General features: G+C 45.0%; 2 protein-coding genes across 2 annotated transcripts; both read left to right on the top strand.

The window, feature by feature from the left end:
- The first annotated feature begins 6,369 nt into the window (after nucleotides 1–6,369).
- Nucleotides 6,370–12,788, top strand: LOC117013768 (nucleoside diphosphate kinase A). Its single transcript, XM_033091209.1, has 5 exons — nucleotides 6,370–6,396; nucleotides 7,815–7,944; nucleotides 10,740–10,841; nucleotides 11,898–12,010; nucleotides 12,492–12,788. Exons 2-5 carry the CDS (start codon nucleotides 7,819–7,821, stop codon nucleotides 12,607–12,609), a joined length of 459 nt encoding a protein of 152 aa, XP_032947100.1. The 5' UTR covers nucleotides 6,370–6,396; nucleotides 7,815–7,818; the 3' UTR covers nucleotides 12,610–12,788.
- Nucleotides 12,789–14,700: 1,912 nt separating this feature from the next.
- On the top strand, nucleotides 14,701–18,895 carry LOC117013767 (nucleoside diphosphate kinase B). The gene is made up of 5 exons (XM_033091208.1): nucleotides 14,701–14,910; nucleotides 15,275–15,404; nucleotides 16,072–16,173; nucleotides 16,968–17,080; nucleotides 18,636–18,895. The coding sequence occupies exons 2-5, from the start codon at nucleotides 15,279–15,281 to the stop codon at nucleotides 18,751–18,753; spliced, it is 459 nt and encodes a 152-aa protein (XP_032947099.1). The 5' UTR covers nucleotides 14,701–14,910; nucleotides 15,275–15,278; the 3' UTR covers nucleotides 18,754–18,895.
- The last annotated feature ends 1,722 nt before the right edge of the window (nucleotides 18,896–20,617 follow it).

The raw sequence follows: 20,617 nt of genomic DNA, 5'->3' as shown, positions 1-20,617 counted from the left end.
AAAATGGACGTTAGCTCAAAGTAATCTGCATACCACTGAGGCACATGGAGGGGTGGCTCGTTCTGTACCCCCATAGGCTCTTTCTCAGAGGTCTTTTCCTCTGGCCTGTATTAAACTGTCTTAGGGAGATACTGGACCTGTCTTCCAGATGATTTGCTCAACCAGCTTTTATTCCTTCAGTATTTCCCCTGTCTTCCTTACTTCACCTCATTCCAGAGAAAAAGTGTTTCTTGCTCTTACTAACTCCAATTTTAATTACAGAAAGTTCAGGGGGGTCTTTCCAGACCACTCTCAGCTGGATAGCTCCTGGAAAATGACTAGATGGAAAACTAAGCATGAAGACCAGAGAGAAAACTTTCCAAACTGTGAGGCATGCCAGTCAAAGGACAAAGGCAAGGTCATCTAGCAGGAGGTAAAACACCCCAAAGAACAAGAATCAGATTAAACTCTCATTTGTGGGGTTAGAGGTGGAAGGTTAAAGTCCACGGTACAAGTGGATGGGCTGTGACTAGACAGGGAAAGGAAGAAAGATTACAGGCGAGGATACATTAACGAGAAGAAGCAAAGACATTTCCTGCTCATAGAATGCCACCTGCTCCTCCATACTTCCTAGCTCCCTTAGAGTTACAAGGCCATGTGACGAGTTCTGGTCAATGGGTTGAAAGGAGCAGTGATACGCATCTCCTCCAGGCCAAACCAATCATTTAAGAGATACCACATGACTCTCCAGCTCTCTCCTGTTGTGGTGTGCAGAGGTTTTGTAGGGATGGCAGAGCCACATGTTAGAAAGAACTAGGTTCTCACATTGACTGCAGGTGGGGAACTAACTGTAGTGGTACTGGCCGTTCAGCAGACTTCGGGTGAGTAAGTTTGGTTTTGTTCAGTGCAATGGACTGAATGTTTATGTACCCCCCAAATTCATACGTTGAAATCCTTTAGGAGGTAGGACCTTTGGGAGGTGATTGGGTCAACAGGGTGAAGCTCTCATGAATGGCGTTGGTATCCTGATAAAAAAGAACTCAGAGAAATCCCTTTCCATTTCCACCACGTGAGGTTACAGTGAGAGGACTGCTGTCAGTGAGGAAGGGGATTCTCATCAGGCACCGAATCTGTCAGCAGCATGATCTTGGACTTCTCAGTCTCCAGAACCACGAGAGAGAAATCAATGTTTGTTGTTTATGTGGACAAAAAAGGGGTTCTTTGGAGAGTAACCTCACAGGGTGATCTGATCCTAAATTCCTAACTGGGCAGGTTATGGTGGGTAGTCAGGCCCCAGGCCTACAACTTCTTTAGTGAAAGGTTTTAAGCCAGCCCTGTCCATTCTTCTTGTGCCTTTAGGTTAACACACCTTTGAAGTGCCAGAAGTGATACCCCTTGAAGGAGGTATTAATCCTCAAGAGAGCACATGATCTTGTTAGCTATCCTGTAATCCAACCCCTGTCTTGCTTTCTCCCACCTCCATGTACATTCCCTCCTTAATTTCAAATGCATAAAAGAAGCTGTAAAACTGTTATTCTCTGGAGCATATGAGATCTTGTTTCCTCACAATTGTCATCCGTTTGGGGTCAAACTCTTATAAAAATTCTCTACAGGTTTGGGCATTCTTACGTGGACAATTTATAAGCTACCTAGTGTGCGTTTTGTTGTTGTTGTTGTTGTTATAGCAACCAAAATGGACTAAGACATCAAGCCATTGAGACTTGGGAATATTTTTTTTTTTTTGTCTGCAGCACAACCTAGCCTATCCTAACTAATAGAAAAGGCACTACAATCATAGTATTATATAAATTGCATATTAGGTGACACTCAACCCCAATCTGGGGAGGCTGAAAGGAGGAAGGAGAAATTTGCTGAACCAGTCTAGTATCATAATCATCATCAGTGAAGACAAAAGATACTGGGCCCACGTCAAAGACACCCAGCAGGGGTCCTGGAGAGTCAAACCACATGAAAGCAAGAGGGAGATTAATGCTAAATCCCTGCTCTCAGCATTGAGCCTCTTCAGCCACTTTCCCTTGAGAGTTTTAGCCTGAAAGATTACACCAGAGTCACGGCAAAGGGAGAAACTGTTATAGGCAAAGAGCCCATGTTTTTGCTGAAGACTTTATTATACCTAAACTTAGAAAGTAGAAACAAGAGGAGGGTTGTAAGAAAATATAAACATAAATGGGATTGAAGAGTTTAAGGAGAAAAGATCAACGGTATCAGTGTCATTGTTCATAGACAAGAAAACATAAGGGTGTCAAAAGAAGGCAGTATCACTGAATAGGAAGAAAAAAGATGACTGATGTAATTTGGGCTGGAATGATGTGATTTTTAAGGTCTCACTGGGCCAGGGAAGTCTAAAATCTCTGAGGACATCACAGTCTATGGTAGTTAAACATTAAGCTCTGGAGCAAAAGTCAGATGGATTCACAGTCAGGCTCTGCCACTTAACTAGTTTTGTGGCCTTGGGTAAGTTATTTAACCTTTCTGTGCCTCGGTTTCCCATTCTAAAATAGGAATTAGAATAGTGTCCACCTCATATGGTTGTTGCACCAAACTATGCGAGGAGTCTCTCAGGACTGCCTTCCCCAGTCAGCAAATAATGTGGGTTTCCCCAAAAACTCCCTCTCGGGCCTTCCATCAGGGATCAGGGCCTCACTAAGAAGATTGAGGAGGTAGTTTCCATATGTATAGTCTAGAGCCAGAAGCAGACAGATGAGCTGGGTATCTTTTTTGTGAAACAGGCAATTACCTTCACCAAATGATCCTGCTGTTTGATTTGTAGTTTGACTCTGGAGTCAAAGGTGAGAGGGTTCATACTTCATTCTTGATTATGGTCCATGAGGATTCCCTGGGGGCTCATTTCCAATTACTGTTATTAATGTTCTTTCTTTGCCCTGCATCCCAAGATGTCTTTCTGTTTCTCACACGTGGGCATAATGCATTAGTTGCTCTGATTCCTTAAATCATTAATAAGAGGACAGTCATGCCCTGAATCAATTCTATTCTTTGTATAGTATTAGAGCTAGCTGTCTCTAATTATGGTCTCAGATTATGATTTCTTCGCGCGCCATAGGTATCCTCCCCATGGAAGTAAGACCTAGGAATAAAGCTTTGTGCATAGTTCAGCAGCACACACGTGGTTTAGAGCTCAGGCTCACGTTGACCGTGCACGGACGGGCTTTATATACTGGTTCTACCTTTTCCAGCTGTCTGAACTTGGGCAAGTTACTGACCCTGAATGAGCCTCAGTTTCCCCACCTAAAAATGTGGATAACAGTATTTACCACATTAAGTTGATATATGGATTAAACAAGTTACTGTAAGTAAAGCACTTTGTACGTGGCACAGGACAATCTTTCAATAAACATATTATTATTCATTTCTGCATAACAAATGAATGGTAATTACTGCTTTTAAAATAATTTTTATACCCACAGATCACTTTTATGCAGATAATTCCCATAGGTCTCTCCTTAGGCCTAGCATTTCTTCTGAACCCCAGAGAAGTATCTTCAATTGATTACTGCATATTTTCTCTTTTGTATCACCCTCCATCAGATTCAACATTACACCATACTCCTCTTTCTCTAGCTGGCTCCCTCTGGTCTTTCCTATTTCTGTTAATATCGTTAATTGTCAGTTTCTTAGGTATAAAATTTTATCACCCATAGCTATAAAAAAAAAAACCCAGCTGACATTTATTATTTACTACGTGCCTGACACTGTGTTAAATTTTCATTGAATTATTTTATATAATCCTCACAATAATCTTATGATTTGGTGACTGTTAGTACTCCCATTTAGCAAACATAGAAACTGAGGCTTTGTGATGTTGAGTAACTTGTCCAAGGTCACATAACTAATAAGTGACTGAGCCAAGAATCAACGCCCATTTTCTGAAAACAGAGCCATGCTCTTTTAAGCACTACCGCTGTTATGATACAGTTCCTCTCCATCCCTTTTTGATGATATCTAATCACCTCCCAAATCTTGTCAGTTTATCCTGGGAATTCTATGATAAACATTCCTTTGACCACTTTAATTCAGAGGAGGTGGTATCTGTCCTCATACCTTGATCCGCCTAATGGGTCTCTGCTTCCAGCCTCTCCCTGTCCCATCTATCCTTCAGATTATAATGAAATTCTTCACCGTCTAAAACAAAGCTCTCCCCATGTACCACTGTAATCTTGAACAAATTGGGCCATCTCTTTTGGTCTGTTAGTATCTCTGTAAAGTGAGTGAATTAGATGGCTTCAATAAATGAGTTCAAAATGTTTCTCATGTCACTGTCCTACGCCTCAAACTTCAATGACTTTCCATTAACTATAGTTGAAAGTCTCAACTTTATGGACTAGCATTTAAAGCTTGTCACTAATCTGGTGGTCTTTTCCCCACTGGTCCAGAGCATTCTTTTAGGAGTCTAATCAGTTTCTCATTTTCTACTTTTCCCTGCTTGCTTTCCATCCTTTGCTTTTGCTATTTTCCTGATCCCCTGATACCTACAGACTTATCTATTTACCTCTTCTTTTTGTGTATCCAAATGCTACCTCCTCTATAAAATCTTCCCCCTACTTTATTCAGGCATCCCAGTGACCACTCTTCCTTGCTCTACAATAATTGATATCTTAGCACAGTTCACTAAACATTACTCCTATTATTATTTTTTTGGGGTGAATACATTTGATTAGCAGTTTTGTTTGTTTGTTTTTAGCAAGGGGTGGGTGGAAGGCCAGTGATTTGATGTTTTAGGTAGTGATATCCCATTCTTAGAGGTTTCAAGCAGAGGCAGAAATCCCTTGCAAGGATTTCTGGAGAGGGGATTGGTCCATATGCCCATTAAAATTACTTTTAGTACTAAATTCTTATTGTTCTCTGATTTGTTTTGCAGAAACATTTACCTTTGGAAGCCTGGAGGGCTGTGTGTAGGGTTGGGAAAGGAAGGTTAGGGTGGAGTCATGGAATTAGGATGGCTTCCAAGAGAGATGAGACTGTCCTGTTTTCTACTGCCCAACCCACTTCTCTCGCATCTGTCTGGGCAAGACCTTACTTCCCTACCTAATAAGGCTTAAATCATCCTGGCTCAAGGTCTTGAAGACTATTAATCAATAGCATTGAAATCATCAAACTGTTAGGCTCCATCCCAGACCTACTGAATCAGAATCTGTATTTTATGTGACTTGTTTGTACATAGAAGTTTTAAAACCACTGTACAGGGGGCCTCAACCACTAAAAAGGAGCTTTGTAGATAATTCTATTGAACTGATATTAACAAACTCCGAGAGAGAGAGAGAGAGAGAGAGAGAGAGAGAGAGAGAGAGAGAGAGAGAGAGAGAGAGAGAAAGGAGGAAAGAAAGAAGACAAAGAAGGGAGGGAGGGAGAGTGGGAGGAAGGAAGGAAAGAAAGAACTCTTAGTTTTACATTTGACATTTAAATCTATGATCCATTTTGAGTAAATTTTTGTTTAAAGTGGGAGGTTAGGCAGAGGTTCTTTTTTTTCTCTTTTTCAGTAGATGTTCAATTGCTCAGCACCATTTATCGAAAAGGCTCCTGATTCTACTTTGTACCTTACCCCCCCCTCATTCCTCCTACAGCAGTCAGAATGATTAAAAGAAAAGTGTATCAGATTATGTCATGCCTTGTTCAAAACTCTGCAATGGCTTCCCATCGCAGCATAATCTGGCCCTCCTCCCCAGTGGCATTTTCTACCAATGGATCCCCACTATAATGCGCTCAGATAACCACTGGACTTCCTCCCTCACTTCACGCATGTCTATTCTAGTACTGTCACCTCCTCGCAGAGATTTCTTCAACCAACTTTTTAAAACAGTTTACTCTCTCAATCTTTCTCCCTGCCCTGCTTTTCTTAACAGCACTTACATAATGCCATATACATTTGTTTATAGTTTGCCCCCATTCCCAACCCCACCAGAAGCTCCAAGAGAGTTTACTGCTATACCCTCAGGCCCTAGAATAGTGCCTGGCACACAGTAAGTACTCAGTATTTATTGCTTGACAGGTTGGAATGAATACATAAATGTAAAGCAAGAGAGACTTGTCTACCTCTAGATCGGGCGCTCGTTCAGACTTCATGCAACGTGTGAGCGCCACCTCCCGGGAAGCCAATTTGTTCCAGAACGAAGGTTAGTCACAGAATCAAAAAAAAAAAAAAAAAAAAAAAAGATGGTTGCAGCCCGCCGGAAGAGAAAAAAAAGCACTAACGGAAGTTCAACATCTAAAATGACACCCGATTCACAGGAGGAAGCGGGGCGAATGGGTGTTCTGCAACTCCGCCGCCGGTCTGGGCAGAAGGGTTCCGCGCGTGCGAGTGCCAGGAACCACGTGGGACCAGGGAGTGTTTCCGGTGCCGGCGACAGAGCTACTACTGCAGTAGCTCAAGCAGCTGGAGGGGTGAGAAGATTTCGGGGTCCTACGAGGAAAGGGGAGAGCAGTGGGGTCAGAGGAGCGGGGAGGTGAAGGGATCGTATGAGTTCCTATCTGAGAGGTGGCGAAGGGGATTGAAAGGGAGGGAAGGACCGGGGAGCGCCACTCGACAGGTACAAACTTGTCAGCGCACGTCTCACGCCACGTGGACTCGCCTTTGTCCGTGGCTGCCTTTCCCATCTGGCCGCGACGACAGGGGTCGTGCCTTATTTGTATATGTCAAGTGCAGTGCTGGGTACGGAGTTGGCGCTCCGTATGGGCTTGCAGAATGAATGACAGCTGTGTGTCAGGGTGGCTGTGGAGGGACATTTATAGGGGCTGTTTCTGGCTCTTTAGCCCCATTTTCTCCTGGTGAATCCATGCTTGTCTCGAGCTTCCAGCGGGAGTTCTCCACTAGTCCTAGTCTCTTTTTCTTGGAGGGTGATTACCAAAGATATTTTCTTTGCTCTTGCTGACTGCTAGGTGCTAGGGACGGACACATCCCTGTATAATGGCAGCAGACCAGTGGGGAAACAGACACACAAACGTAAAATTCAAATATATTGTGAAGGTGCTGAAATAAGTTAATTAAAGTACAGGAAGATAGAGCCAGGGGGTAGTGCTGCTACCCACATTAGGCATTGTCTTTCAAGGTAAGGGGTCTCCTGCTTTCTCATCTTGTGGTGGCAGAGCAGGTCTTTAGCTTAGTCATCTCTGTAAAAAGAACGATCTGCAATAGATGTTTTCTAGGCTTCCAGCGCAATGTCCCATATCAGATATTACTAATGGCTCTAATTCTCCCACAATCCACAGTTTATTGGTTAGAGTATTCATTACATCTTACGATGTAGCATAAATTGCATAGGGCTGGGAAATCTGGATTTTGGCCCTCATTCTGGTGCTCTAGATCTGTTTCCTCATTTGTAAAATGATGGGGATTGTAATAAAATAATCTGTAAAATTGCTTCCACTCCTAATATCATGATATGTATGGCAGTAGGTCAAACCACATTTCATACTGCCTTGTACCAGATGTCACTTTCACATTATCTGTGTAGTTTTCCTCATCTGGATAATTGAGAAAGATAGCGTCTTTTTTTGTTTTTGTTTTTTTTTAAGTCCCTTACCTTAGTTCTTTCACAGTGTTGGGTATACGGTAGATGCTTGATAGAAGCTTATTAAATCAAATGGGGTAGAAATTATAACCCCTGCTTTTGGACTCCTCTTCACTCTGGAATATTAGTTCATACATGAGGAGACTGGGGAGGAATTGGGTTTTTACTGGAGAGACTTGGAGCTGACATGACAGATTTAAACCGGATTTATGGGGGTAATCTGCTTGAGAAAGATAATGACGTAGGCAGGATGTTCAGCGCTGTTTCATCCCGCCACCTGTCTATCTCCAGGACCATGGCCAACACTGAGCGCACATTCATTGCCATCAAGCCCGATGGGGTCCAGCGCCAGCTCGTGGGAGAGATCATCAAGCGTTTTGAACAGAAGGGATTCCGCCTTGTTGCTATGAAATTCATGCAGGTTAGTGGCCTTCATTCTTACTACTCGTTTTTTCTATTTTTTCGTAGTATAAGGGGACGTTGTAGGTTAGCCTCTCTGTTTCTCCCCTACCATCCTTTTTAGACTTTTCCATGTAGGGTGAACACAAATGCCTTGAAACCTGGAAACTCCTTGGTGGCCTAGTATCATGGCTGAGTCTTGGAACAAACCAAGTTATTTGGGACTTTAGGAAATAGCTTCCCGCTTCCTTTAGCAGAGTTCCACATTTACTGCAGTGCTGTGATTTCTGACTCAAAGCTCTGAGCATGTTTGAGCTCTGCTCTTGAGCTCCCTGAGCAGATAACTTTAGAAAACTCCCTCCCCCCCCCACTTTGAGGAAAGTTGTTTTCACCACGGAAATCTTTCCATCATCATTTACTACCCCCTTAGTGTCTAGCATGTATTTGGCACTATCAGGGCGTGTGAGGGGAAACTGGTTTTGCTCTGGGGAGGCCCACCTGAAATGGGAGAGAGTAGACACTCTTGAAAGACACCTACAAAGCAATATTTCAAAAAGTGCAAAGGATTGATTGGCCAAGAACTCTTCTTCAAACAAACCTGGGAAATGAGAATTCAAATTCTCAAAGCAAATACATTAGGGGACCATCTTTTTTCTTATTAAGAGTCAACTTTGGGGGCCGGCCCGGTGGCTCAGGCGGCTGGAGCTCCATGCTCCTAACTCCGAAGGCTGCCGGTTCGATTCCCACATGGGCCAGTGGGCTCTCAACCACAAGGTTGCTGGTTCAACTCCTCGAGTCCCGTAAGGGATGGTGGGCTCCGCCCCCTGCAACTGAGATTGAACACCGCACCTTGAGCTGAGCTGCCGCTGAGCTCCTGGATGGCTCAGTTGGTTGGAGCGTGTCCTCTCAACCACAAGGTTGCTGGTTCGACTCCCCCAAGGGATGGTGGGCTGTGCCCCCTGTAACTAGAAACGGCAACTGGACCTGGAGCTGAGCTGCACCCTCCACAACTAAGACTGAAAGGACAACAACTTGACTTGGAAAAAAGGCCTGGAAGTACACACTGTTCTGCAATAAAGTCCTGTTCCCCTTCCCCAATAAAATCTTTAAAAAAAAACAAAAAAAAAGAGTCAACTTTGGACTCTCCTAGTGGATCTTAAATTTAGTTTGATTTACAATTTAGTTCCTATGTGATGCAGTTTAGAAAAACTGCTTTAATATTAAAGGGAGTAGACTGATGATAATGCTGAGTAGAGAGCCTGTTAGAATGATTAGAGCCACGTGTTTTCTGAAGAATGAGTTAGAATCTGTCACGTTGCTTGGTGGTATGTGGGAACAAATTCAGTTTGCTAGAGAGCAAACCATCTGCTTAGTGATTGCAACTCAACTTCCAAAGCAATGTTTTCCAGAGAGTCTACATATTATGTTAGGTTGGAAGGTAAGGTGAAATGAAAGTATTGTTGACGGGGCATTTACCATGTGCTGGGAACATGTGTTTTCTCATCTAGCCCTTATGACAACCCTGAGAGGTGCTTATTCCTATTCTCATGGTTGTTAGTGATGAGGAATCTGAGGCTTGGAGATGTCAAGTCATGTGCCTGAGAACACACAGTGATGCAACAGGGATTTTAATTCAGGTCTCCCTGACTCCTACATGCTTCCATTTTCTCCTTTCCACTGAGTTTCCTGACAAGAATATGGGCTTGGTGAAAAGTGGGAGGAGGGGTAGCTCCTACAAAGTTATTTGAATCTGATGTGGAGGAGAGAGGCAAGGGAAAACTTGAGGTCACCCTCCCCTCAAAAAAAAAAAAAAAAAAGCGTGGAATCTGTTTTGCCGACTCAAGATAATCAGAGCCAATTAATAGAAATAAAAGAGTGTTTTGGTAAGGGAAGATCAAGTCAGTGTGTGTTAGCAGACTACCGCTATTAGTCTTCCATTGGGATTGAAAGGGCCAGTGAGCGTGAATTGCTAACATGGAGTGATCATATGGCTGTGTAATTTTACTTTGGCAAGTGACCATCAGTGAGGGCTGAATGTTAAGATGTTCCAGATGTGCTTTTCGACAGCAAATCTCCACATTTTTATATATCACTGCAGTGTTCACTATATCTCATACAGTGTAGTACTATGGACCTGAAAAAACTAAGGGACATTGGTAGACCCTTAAAAAGCATACATGTAGTGGCAGAGAGAGAATACAGATGAGAGGAGTTAGAATTGCTAAGCAGATGGCTGGCTCTCTGGCAAACTTGATTTGTTCCCACATACTAGCCATGCAGTGTGAGACATTATAATTAATTCTTCAGCAAAGTTATTTATTGCTAGGTGTCATGAACTTTTGGGTGGTTTGCAGATACATGTGAGAATCGCCTGGTTATAACCCTGGGCCTTTGTCTTCTGAGTACATGTGAAGTATCGCTGAGAAATGGCCTGGTTCAGTTTGCCGCTCACCAAATGCCGAGACCACTTCGCTGACTTCCCTCTAACATTTTAGTTGAGTGTCGCTCTGGGAATGGAAATTCATTGCACTGTTAGATTTTCTGTCTAAAATGAGATGGCTGGATTTGATTCTGATGTCCTGTGGTTTTATTCTGATCCGTCAAGACCAATAGGGGGAAAATTGGTACAAAGCTGAAACACTTTCAGTCATGGTCACTGCCCCCCATGGTAGTGGTGAGAATGGATTGGGTTATACCAGAATCAGTGAGCTGAGGGCTCATGTTTTAAACAGCTGGATAGGTGAGTGGGAAATAACCAGATTGCTGGTTCTTAGATCGTTTTTGGAGCCAATTCTCATCCCGTATCTTGTGGAACAGGCTTCTCAAGACCTTCTCAAGGAACACTATATTGACCTGAAGGACCGTCCGTTCTTTGCCGGCCTGGTGAAATACATGCACTCAGGACCAGTGGTTGCCATGGTGAGTATGCATGTGTGGGATGTTGATGTGAATGACTCAGCTGGGAGTGAAGAGTAAGTGTTGTGATTCCTGCTTCTGAGGCCAGGTCCTCATTGATGCAGAGGACTGGGGCTGGGAGGATTGGACAATTAGGATATGAGTCAGGTCCGTGACCCACTAAAGACAAGATACATTTGCTTGCTGAACTGAAGACTCACAGCTGGGAGAGATCAGGAGGGGTTTGCCTGATTGATTGTAAGCTTCTGGAGGGCAGGGCTTACTACAGTAATTCTCAAGTGTGCATTGGTTGTCATCATTCTGCCAGGCTCTTTTCTAGACACTGGGGATACAGTCATGAATGAGAGAAAATAGGTACCTGTTTTCATAGCTTTCCTTGCCTACATATTTTGAAAAGGGTGGATGGGCAGATAATGAAGAAATCATATACACACACACACACACACACACACACACACGTATGTATATGGCTAATGACTAGTGATATGCACAGAAATGGAATAGGATTATGTGATAGCAAGTGACCACTTTAAATTGGGTGGTCAAGAAACATGACTTTCAAGCTGAGATCTGAATGAGAAGGAGTTGGCCTCATACAAAATCACAGTGAAGAGCATTCTCAACCACGAAAATAGCATGTGCAAAGGACCTGGGGGTGGAGACTTTTGGAAGTACAGAAAGAGGTCGGAGTGGCTGAAGCCTGCTGAGTGAAAGAGAAGGTTGGATGAGGTAAGTTCAGAGGCACAGACGGGGGCTGGATTATGTAGACTTGTGTTGGCCATGAACTTCATGAGTGCTATGAAGTTTTACACTTGGCATTTAAAAAGGCCAGCCACTCTGGCTGCTGTGTCAAGAATGGATTCTAGGAAGGCAAAAGTAGGGACAGGGAGACCAGTATTCTCAGTCCTGGAACAAGTAGATGCTCCATAAATATTTGCTCATTGAATGAATGTCATCTTAAGGGGTCTGTTACTTTTTTTTTTTTTAATTAATAGTTATCAGATTTTTCTGCTGAGATTGATTTTTTTGCCTTGACCATATCTTCTTTTGTCCTTGGAGGTGTGGGAGGGGCTGAATGTTGTGAAGACAGGCCGAGTGATGCTTGGGGAGACCAATCCAGCGGACTCTAAACCTGGGACCATCCGAGGGGACTTTTGCATCCAAGTTGGCAGGTGGGAGTTGGTGCTTTTTACTCTTTTCCAAAGTATGAGTTAGGTACCATAAGAATATGGGTTCCTGTGCTTGGGGATGGACATGATACCATATGCAGATCAATTTTAAATCAGTTCATTGTTTTTCTCTCTTAGTTAATATTTGGCTTTGCAGGCTCTCTACCTTTGATTGTCAACATTACTGTGGTTATGCCTCTGTAAAGAGGGTAGAACCTGGTACAACACACTTTGCTGGCTGAAGCCCTTTCCAAAGGCTGCTTGCATCAGTGTTGCTAGAGGGTGGGATATGGGAGGACATTCTTCATTCTACATCAATGGCAGTCATAGGTTTTTCTTTTGACGTGAACTAATGACATGGAGCTTTGGTTTTTTCCCTACTACAGTGGCTATAGGCTTTCTGGCAGTGGGAGTGTGTGTGTGGGCTTCTGGGCAATTAAACCCTTCTGGTCTTGGTAATGTGGGCATCTCTTTCCCCTTCCAGGAACATTATCCATGGCAGTGATTCCGTGGAGAGTGCGGAGAAGGAGATTGGCTTGTGGTTTCAGCCTGAAGAGCTGGTAGATTACAAGAGCTACGCTCAGAACTGGATCTACGAGTGATGTGAAGGCAGCCTACACTCCATTTTTCTCTCCCTCCCACGGCAGGGGACCAGGCTGTACAAATCTAGTTATTTCTGAGAACCTCCTTATAACCTGGAGGGACACTCTTGGAGGTGTGAGTGCTCCCTGAACAGTGTTATGTTATACCACCAGATTAAAATGTTTCATCCCAACTAGGATACATCGAATTGGTTACTTTGTGTTGCTGTATTGCTTTGTATTCTTTTTTTTCTTTTTCATGTACTCTGGCTAAACTGAGCTAATAGAGTATAAAAACAGTGGTACCTCAGTTTTTGAATGTCTCCATTGACAAAACATTTCGGTTTACGAACGCCATAAATTTTATGGATCTATGGTATCATTAGATAGTAAAATTCATGCTAAATTTGCAATTTTAGAGATTGACTTTAAAGGTCTGGAATGGATTAATCCATTTTGCATTACTTTCTGTGGGGAAACCGTGCCTTGGTTTTCGAATGTTTCAGAACTCGGTCTTCCGGAACGGATTACGTTAGAAAACCGAGGTACCACTGTGCTATCTAAATTATTTATATTGGCCTGACAAATCACACATATACACACACAAAATCTTTGCCTGTCCCTCTTCCCCCCTGCATCCAATCCACTCTTGGCACTGAGACTGTCAACACGCTTCTACCAAGGATTTGCTAGTTTGTGTGGGGGAGGAAGAGACTTTCCTCTACCCTCAAGTTTCTTCTGGCTGGCCTAATAATCAAATAAGCATGAGACAGATTAGTGAGAGAAAATAATCAAATTTAATTACATGTGTATGGGAACCCAACATACATAAGACAGTTAGACTCCACATGGATAGTGGGCCTGGGTCCCTGGGATTGCCTCAAAAGGAGAAATCTAAGTAGCTTTGACTTGTTAGGATGTTGATTTGGTTGCTTTAACAGAGACAAGATGGGAATTTGCTTATCTTTTACTTAAAAATGCAAGCTGGAGTTCTAGTGTAGAGCACTGACTATAGTTAACAGCACTGTATTGTTTACCTGACGTTTTCTAAGAGGGTAGATTGTATGTGTTCTGACCTCCCCCATCCCCAAAGGAAAGAAAATGGTAACTGTGAAGTGATGGGTATCTTAATTACCTTGATTGTGGTGATCATTTCACAGTATATATCAAAACATCAAGTTGTATACCTTAAATATACATATACGTTTGGTCAATTATACCTCAATAAAGCTGAAAAAAATAAAAAGGCCAAGCAGGTGGGTAAGGAGGGCTGGTGATGGTGGTTAAGGCTCTGATCCTGGAGGTTGTCCAGGGATTCAGCTCCTTGTAACGAATCTAAGATGGTTCACCATCTCTATGTGCCCATTTCTGCAAGTTGGGAAGGGAAGTGGAAGCTTATTCCTTCCTTTTAAGGGTACAACCTTCACTTGCCCTCACATCTGTGGCCAGAACTTAGTCATGTGGCTGTATCTAGTTGCAAGAGAAAGTGGAAAATATTATCTTTATCTGGGTAACGTTGTGCCTCGATAAAACTCAGGAGTTCTGTGATAAGGGAGAAAGAGACTAGCTACTGGGGGACAACTATTGATTTTGTCACAAACTTTAGCAGGTTTTCTCTCGGTATTTTTCCCTGTTCACCTGGCCTTGGTAGAGGCTACAGAGGGGAGGGACTGCTCAGGAGGAGGCAGAGGATGAGAGGTGGGGTGGGGCTACCGGTTTTCCCCCCCAGCTTTATTGAGGTGTAATTGACAACATTTAAACACATTTAAAATGTACATGAGGTTTTGATATATGTACACATTGCGAAAGGATTGCTCCACAGCGTGGGCTACCTTTTTGGGGGCAGCTGAAGGGTAGATGCATTTCTGTTTCACACAAAGTATGGCCTGTTTGTTGTGGGGGGTGAGAGAGGTTTCACAGGTAAGAAGGGGAGGAAAGAAAGCTCAATTCTGGCCGGATGGTGGAAGCAGATGGTATTGACCGGAAACAAAACCTCAAGACCAGGAGCAGGTTTTCGTGCGTGCGTAAGTGTGTGTGGGAGACAGGAAGACAGGACTTGGATGTGCATAGTTTGACTCGTGGGACGTACAGGTGGAGAAGAAATCACTTCCTGCCCCAGGAGCCCTCGCTTGCGGCGCCAGCAAACCGGGGGCGTGGACGGAGGCGTCCGGCTGCGATCGGCCTCGCGGGTTGGGCGGCGCGGACCTCGGGGTGTGGCCGCCGCTCGCCCCTCCTTCGCGGGCGACTCCCGGCTCCCGGTGGTCGCTGCAGATCTCCGCTCCGGTCCCGCAGCGCAGCCACTGCCCGCCCGCCAGCTCCTCGGTAAGGCGACGGGGGCGCTCTCCCCTTCCCACCGCCAGGCCCCCCTCACCCTTTTCTTTTTGCGTCGGGCGGGTCCCGTCTGCAGGCGTCCCTCGTTCCCGCAGGCCCCCCTCGTTCCCGCAGGCCCCTGCGCCGAGTCCGAGCGGGACCCCCAGACTCTGAGCCCCTGGGGACTCCTGGCAAGTCTCTTCAGGTCTTCAGAGGAGCTGCAGACCGGGGCAGGGCGGGGGCGTCCGGGAAGCCACGTGTCGCGCGGCCCCGCGGAGGGGCAGGCGGGGCGGCCCGGGCGGGCGCGCGCTCACGTGGGCTCCCGGGCTCGAAGCCCGGCCCGGCCGCCGGGCCCTCACCTTCCGCTCACCCGCAGGACCATGGCCAACACGGAGCGCACCTTCATCGCCATCAAGCCGGACGGCGTGCAGCGCGGCCTGGTGGGCGACATCATCAAGCGCTTCGAGCAGAAGGGGTTCCGCCTTGTGGCCATGAAGTTTCTTCGGGTACGCGTCCTCCTCCCCTGCCCCCTCAGTGGCTCGGTCGCGGGGGTTTTTCCGTCCCGGCAGCGGCTTGTCAGCGTCTCTTTTCCGGTCGGAGTTCCCCTTTGCTAATGTCCACGCGGGAATCCCTTTGCCCTCTGCCCTGTCCCCTGTGCCCTGCCGCCCGCTGACCCTTTCCCGAGGCCCTGGAACACAGACGCCCTTGGGAAGGTTGACCGGAGGTAACGTGACTCCTGCTCCGGGCCGGTTTCCTTCCGTCGGCTGCGCTGCCGGGAGGGAAGAAAGCCTGCGCCCAGGCCCCTCTCCTGGCCCACGTAGGTCGACCTCTGCCCCCCGCACGGAGGCTTGGAATCCTGTTGTGCTGTAGCTTGCGACGCTGAGATGCTGGAGGTTTTAGGTGGGCCCCTTCCTGTGCAGGCTGCCTTTGCCCTCGGGCAGTGATTGTGTTTCCGCATTGAATTGGGGGCACACAGATGTGGACATTAAGGGATAAGTATCTCAGTACTGAAATTTTAACCAAGCTCATCAGTGAGGCGGATGAATGTGAGCTAAAATACTAAATTGGACTTTGAGAGAACCTACCATGTTCAGGGAGGTTGTGAGGAGGAGTGGAGCCATGTTTGAGTCTTGCCAGTTCGCTTCCTGATTGATACCTTCCCTTCACTGCCAGGCCTCCGAGGAACTCCTGAAGCAGCACTACATTGATCTCAAAGACCGGCCATTCTACCCGGGGCTGGTGAAGTACATGAACTCCGGGCCTGTGGTGGCCATGGTAAGGGCTCGTGGAGGAGAAGGGGAAGGGGACGCCCAGGGCAGGAAGGGCTCCCATATGACTGGGCTTGCTCAATGCCTGCTTGTCCCGTTTAGACATCTTTCCCATGCTACTCCGAATTCCTCAAATTCCTTGTTTTACAAATGGAGATGGCTGGAATTTGTTTTAGTTAACAGAGCAGCTAGGAGCTTGGGACGAAAAAGGCAGGGGAATCAGAACTTAGAAAAGGTTCTCTGTAATCCCACGCTAGAAACAAAGCAGTCTTTTTCTTCCTGTGGCATTAATGTCCAATTGGGAGTGAAGAGAGGAGCAGGTGAGAGTACAATTGGATGGCACTAAAACTGTTGAGAAAGATGTACTTCCTGTTCTGCGAGGATGACCCTTCTTTGTTTTTCCCTGGAATAAGCTTTCCCCCTTTCACGGTCATCTTTGTTCTTATGCTAAGAGTCTTCTGGCTTCTGGCCCTTCTCAGTGATCCTTTTCTGGTTCGATCACTTTTCTTGAAATTCATCACTTTCTTCTCAGGGTCTGTGGCTGCATAAGGATTCTTCAGTATTGTTTCTCTGCAGCTAGACTGGGAAGTCCCCAAGCTGGGTAGACTTTTTCTCTCTATGCTAGCAGTATGCTCCGGGAGGAGTGTGGAGTATTTTACATACCCACTATCTACTAGGGTTAGCAGATACTCATGTCACTGATTGGTCTGATTGAGGTGTGCTGTTAGGCAGGGGTAAATGTTTGTTCCCAATGGTCCTGAATGGCAGATCTGATGCAATCCCTTTTTCCCTACTGTCAAGGTGTGGGAGGGGCTGAATGTGGTGAAGACAGGGAGAATGATGCTTGGGGAGACCAATCCAGCCGATTCTAAGCCGGGCACCATTCGTGGGGACTTTTGCATTCAAGTTGGCAGGTAAGTCCTGATTGGCACTTAACGACTTTTCCTCAAAGCCATTCATTCATTCATTTCATTCATTCAAATTTTATTGGGGAATATTGGGGGACAGTGTGTTTCTCCAGGGCCCATCAGCTGCAAGTAGTTGTTCTTCAATCTACTTGTGGACAGTGCAGCTCAGCTCCAAGTCCAGTTGCCGTTTGCAAATCTTTAGTTGTCCGGGACGCAGCCCACCATCCCATGTGGGAATTGAACCGGCAACCTCATTGTTGAGAGCTCGCGCTCTAACAAACTGAGCCATCCAGCCACCGCTCCTCAAAGCCATTTAAATGGGGTATAAAACAAACATTTTTGGCATATCCCAATTTTAGAAAAATTTGAACTTTTAAGTTAGGTGGTAATTACCAATGAAAGCATTCAGTCTTAAGTAGCTACTTCCCTAGACTACTTCAAATTTTAACTAAGACATTTGCACAAAGGAGCTGCATGTGATAGGTTGTGCGTGACACAGCGGAAGTGTGGAGTATGGGGAAAAGAAGGGTTCTAGCTTTGTGCCTTTTGTGGCGCTATGTCCGTGACTCTGTCACTTAACCTTATTTTGGTCCTCTCACCTATACAAAATCTGTACAAAAACTTTAGTTATGAGAGTCAAATGGAGTAAAGGGATGGTCAGTAAGCATGAATGTCTTGGTTGGGCTTTGCAAATTAGTAAGAAAATGCTCTTGATAATGAATGTATCACATTTAATTTAGGTTTTGATCTGGGTTGGTGTGGCTATTCCTGTATTTTTCAGAATTTGAGAAGGAATGTTTTGTGGCACAGCATTCTTGGGTATATGCATTGTTTTGAAAAAGGGTGGGGACTTGGAAGCATAATAAAGTTGAACCCAGGGACTTTTTTTTTTTTTTTTTTAAAGATTTTATTGGGGAAGGGGTACAGAAATTTATTGGGGAACAGTGTGTACTTCCAGGACTTTTTTCCAAGTCAAGTTGTTGTCCTTTCAATCTTAGTTGTGGAGGGTGCCATTCAGCTTCAAGTTGTTGTTCTTTCAGTCTTAGTTGTGGAGGGCGCAGCTCAGCTCCAGGTCCAGTTGCCATTGATAGTTGCCGGGGGTGCAGCCCACCTTCCCTTGCGGGAGTTGAACCGGCAACCTTGTGGTTGAGAGGCCGTGCTCCAACTAGTTGAGCCATCCGGGAGTTCAGCAGCTCAGCTTAAGGTGCCGTGTTCAATCTTAGTTGCAGGGGGTGGAGCCCACCATCCCTTAAGGGACTCGAGGAATTGAACTGGCAACCTTGTGGTTGAGAGCCCACTGGCCCATGTGGGAATCGAACCGGCAGCCTTCAGAGTTAGGAGCATGGAGCTCTAACCGCTTGAGCCACCGGTCCGGCCCCCCCAGGGATGTTTTTGATTAAATACTTTTATAGGAAAAGAGGAACTACTTTGGGGGTAATCTCCTGCTTTATTCAAGTGGCAATTTGGCTGAAAAGGGCTGCAGAGGCTGTATTTTGCCTTATCCGTTAAACAGACTTTTGCACTTTGAAATGTGGTAACTAGCAATTTGTCTTTTTCTCAGGAACATCATTCACGGTAGTGATTCAGTAAAAAGTGCTGAGAGAGAAATCAGCCTATGGTTTAAGCCCGAAGAATTAGTTGACTACAAGTCTTGTGCTTTTGACTGGATCTATGAATAAGAGGTGGACGACGAGCATTAGTCCCCTTCAACACTGCCTGGATGTGTCCCTGGATACAGCTGTTCATTCCACTGACTGGAAGCAGTAGGATCGATCTTTCTTTTCTAAAGCATATTTACCAATAAAGCCTTTGGAAACTGGGTGCAGCCTACTGTGCTTTCTTGATACGAAGCTGGAAGAAGTGACTTGGTTCCTGGCCAGAGGAGCGTTCTTCAGAACTAATTAATCCTGCTTATTATTATGGAAGAAGGATCTGATCCTTCTCAGCATCTGGGTATACGAGACTCCAGGTGGGAAAGTATTGAGGCTGAAGAGGGCCACATATGGCACTGGTTGTGTATCTAAGGAAACTAGTAAGGAAATCATGAACATGATAAATGTCTCAACCTCTTTAGCTGTAGGAAGGTGTATTTTTGTACAAAGAATTTGTTGAAACTTGGTAGAATGAAACAGACTGGTCGAGTCATCCAGATGGACATTTTTGTTGGCTACAAATTGAGCAAGTTATGTACGAGGAAGTGGAAGCCTGAAGTCTTCTGTAAAATGAGGGTAATAGCACTGTAGTGCAGGATTACATGAAATGTGTATGAAGCAGTTACTTTAGTGCTTGGCCCACAGCTGGTACACAAATACTCTACGCAACCCTACCGCCTTCTTCCTCTCTTCCCTGGGATATTTATTATGCCTGTTTTCTGGGCCAGAAGCAGTGAGTGTTTACGAAATTTATATTCTCTGCTTTTAAGGTTAATTTTGCTCAATTGGCACAACTGTAAAATGATGCCAAATAGCACGTATCACCTGGAGTCTGGCTTAGAAGTTGGAGATCATAGAACTATGGATTAATGAATAGCTGTTTCTGTTAGGAAACTGGTGAAAGCGACGTGTCACTTCCATATGAAAGACACTATTACATTTTTAGTGCATGCTGCTACACTACAAGACAATGACAAATACACTGAGCTTGGTATCAATGTGAGGATTCCAGTTTCAAGTCAATTGACACTTGAACATTTTCTAAATTATTTTTCAGTTTAATCTCATGCTTATATATGGTACACGCTTTCACCACAGTTGTCTTGATAAAAATCCCAGATTCTGGGGGGCAGGCCCGGGGATCTGCATGTTAACATGCTCACCCATTATCCTTATGTGCACTGGCCAAGGGACTTGGATTAACAGCAGTAAAGTAAGGGCTTACTCTGGCCAGGCTGTTCTAAGAACTTTACATACATGAATTTAATTTTCACAACTCTTGGGAGGTTGGTACTAGTATCCCCATTTTGCAATTGAGGAAACAGCCACCTACACGACTAATAAGTGAAGGCATCAGACTCCATGCTCTTGGCCACTGTGCTTCACTGTCTATATAGTTGTCCAAGTGACATGAGAAAGTCCTGCATTTGGAAGGTTAAGTGAAGTCAAATTTAGAGTGGTGAGAGCTGAGAGGATTTGGATGTTAGGCCCTAACTTGGCAGAAGTGAATGAGAAAGGGGAAGACTATGGTAAGTACTGCCTCTGGAGGAAGGTTGGGTTTTTGGTGTGTGAAGTGGGCAACTCAGTGCAGAACCTTTCATGCTTTCACTAAAACTTGTCTGAACACAGTACACGCATTACTCAAAAAGTGCATTGCTTTTTACATTATAACCTATTTGTTGTCAGCAGGCAAGCCCTAGTTTGGCCTGCTTGTGAGGCTTGGAATTCTTAATAGGCCAACAAGGGTTACCCTCACCTCGGTAGTAAGAGTCTGTAAAAAGGAAATAGTTTAACTGTTCTCCCTATCTCAGGAAGCTGGATAAACAACACAGTGGTAAGTTACTTGTTTGGGAGAAACACTTGTTACTCTTAATATTCTGGGCATAAAGCA

The sequence above is a fragment of the Rhinolophus ferrumequinum genome, chromosome 21 (assembly GCF_004115265.2).
Source record: "Rhinolophus ferrumequinum isolate MPI-CBG mRhiFer1 chromosome 21, mRhiFer1_v1.p, whole genome shotgun sequence".
Taxonomy (NCBI): domain Eukaryota; kingdom Metazoa; phylum Chordata; class Mammalia; order Chiroptera; family Rhinolophidae; genus Rhinolophus; species Rhinolophus ferrumequinum.
The sequence above is the reverse complement of the archived record's forward strand: the minus strand, read 5'-3'. Positions and strand labels throughout refer to the sequence as shown.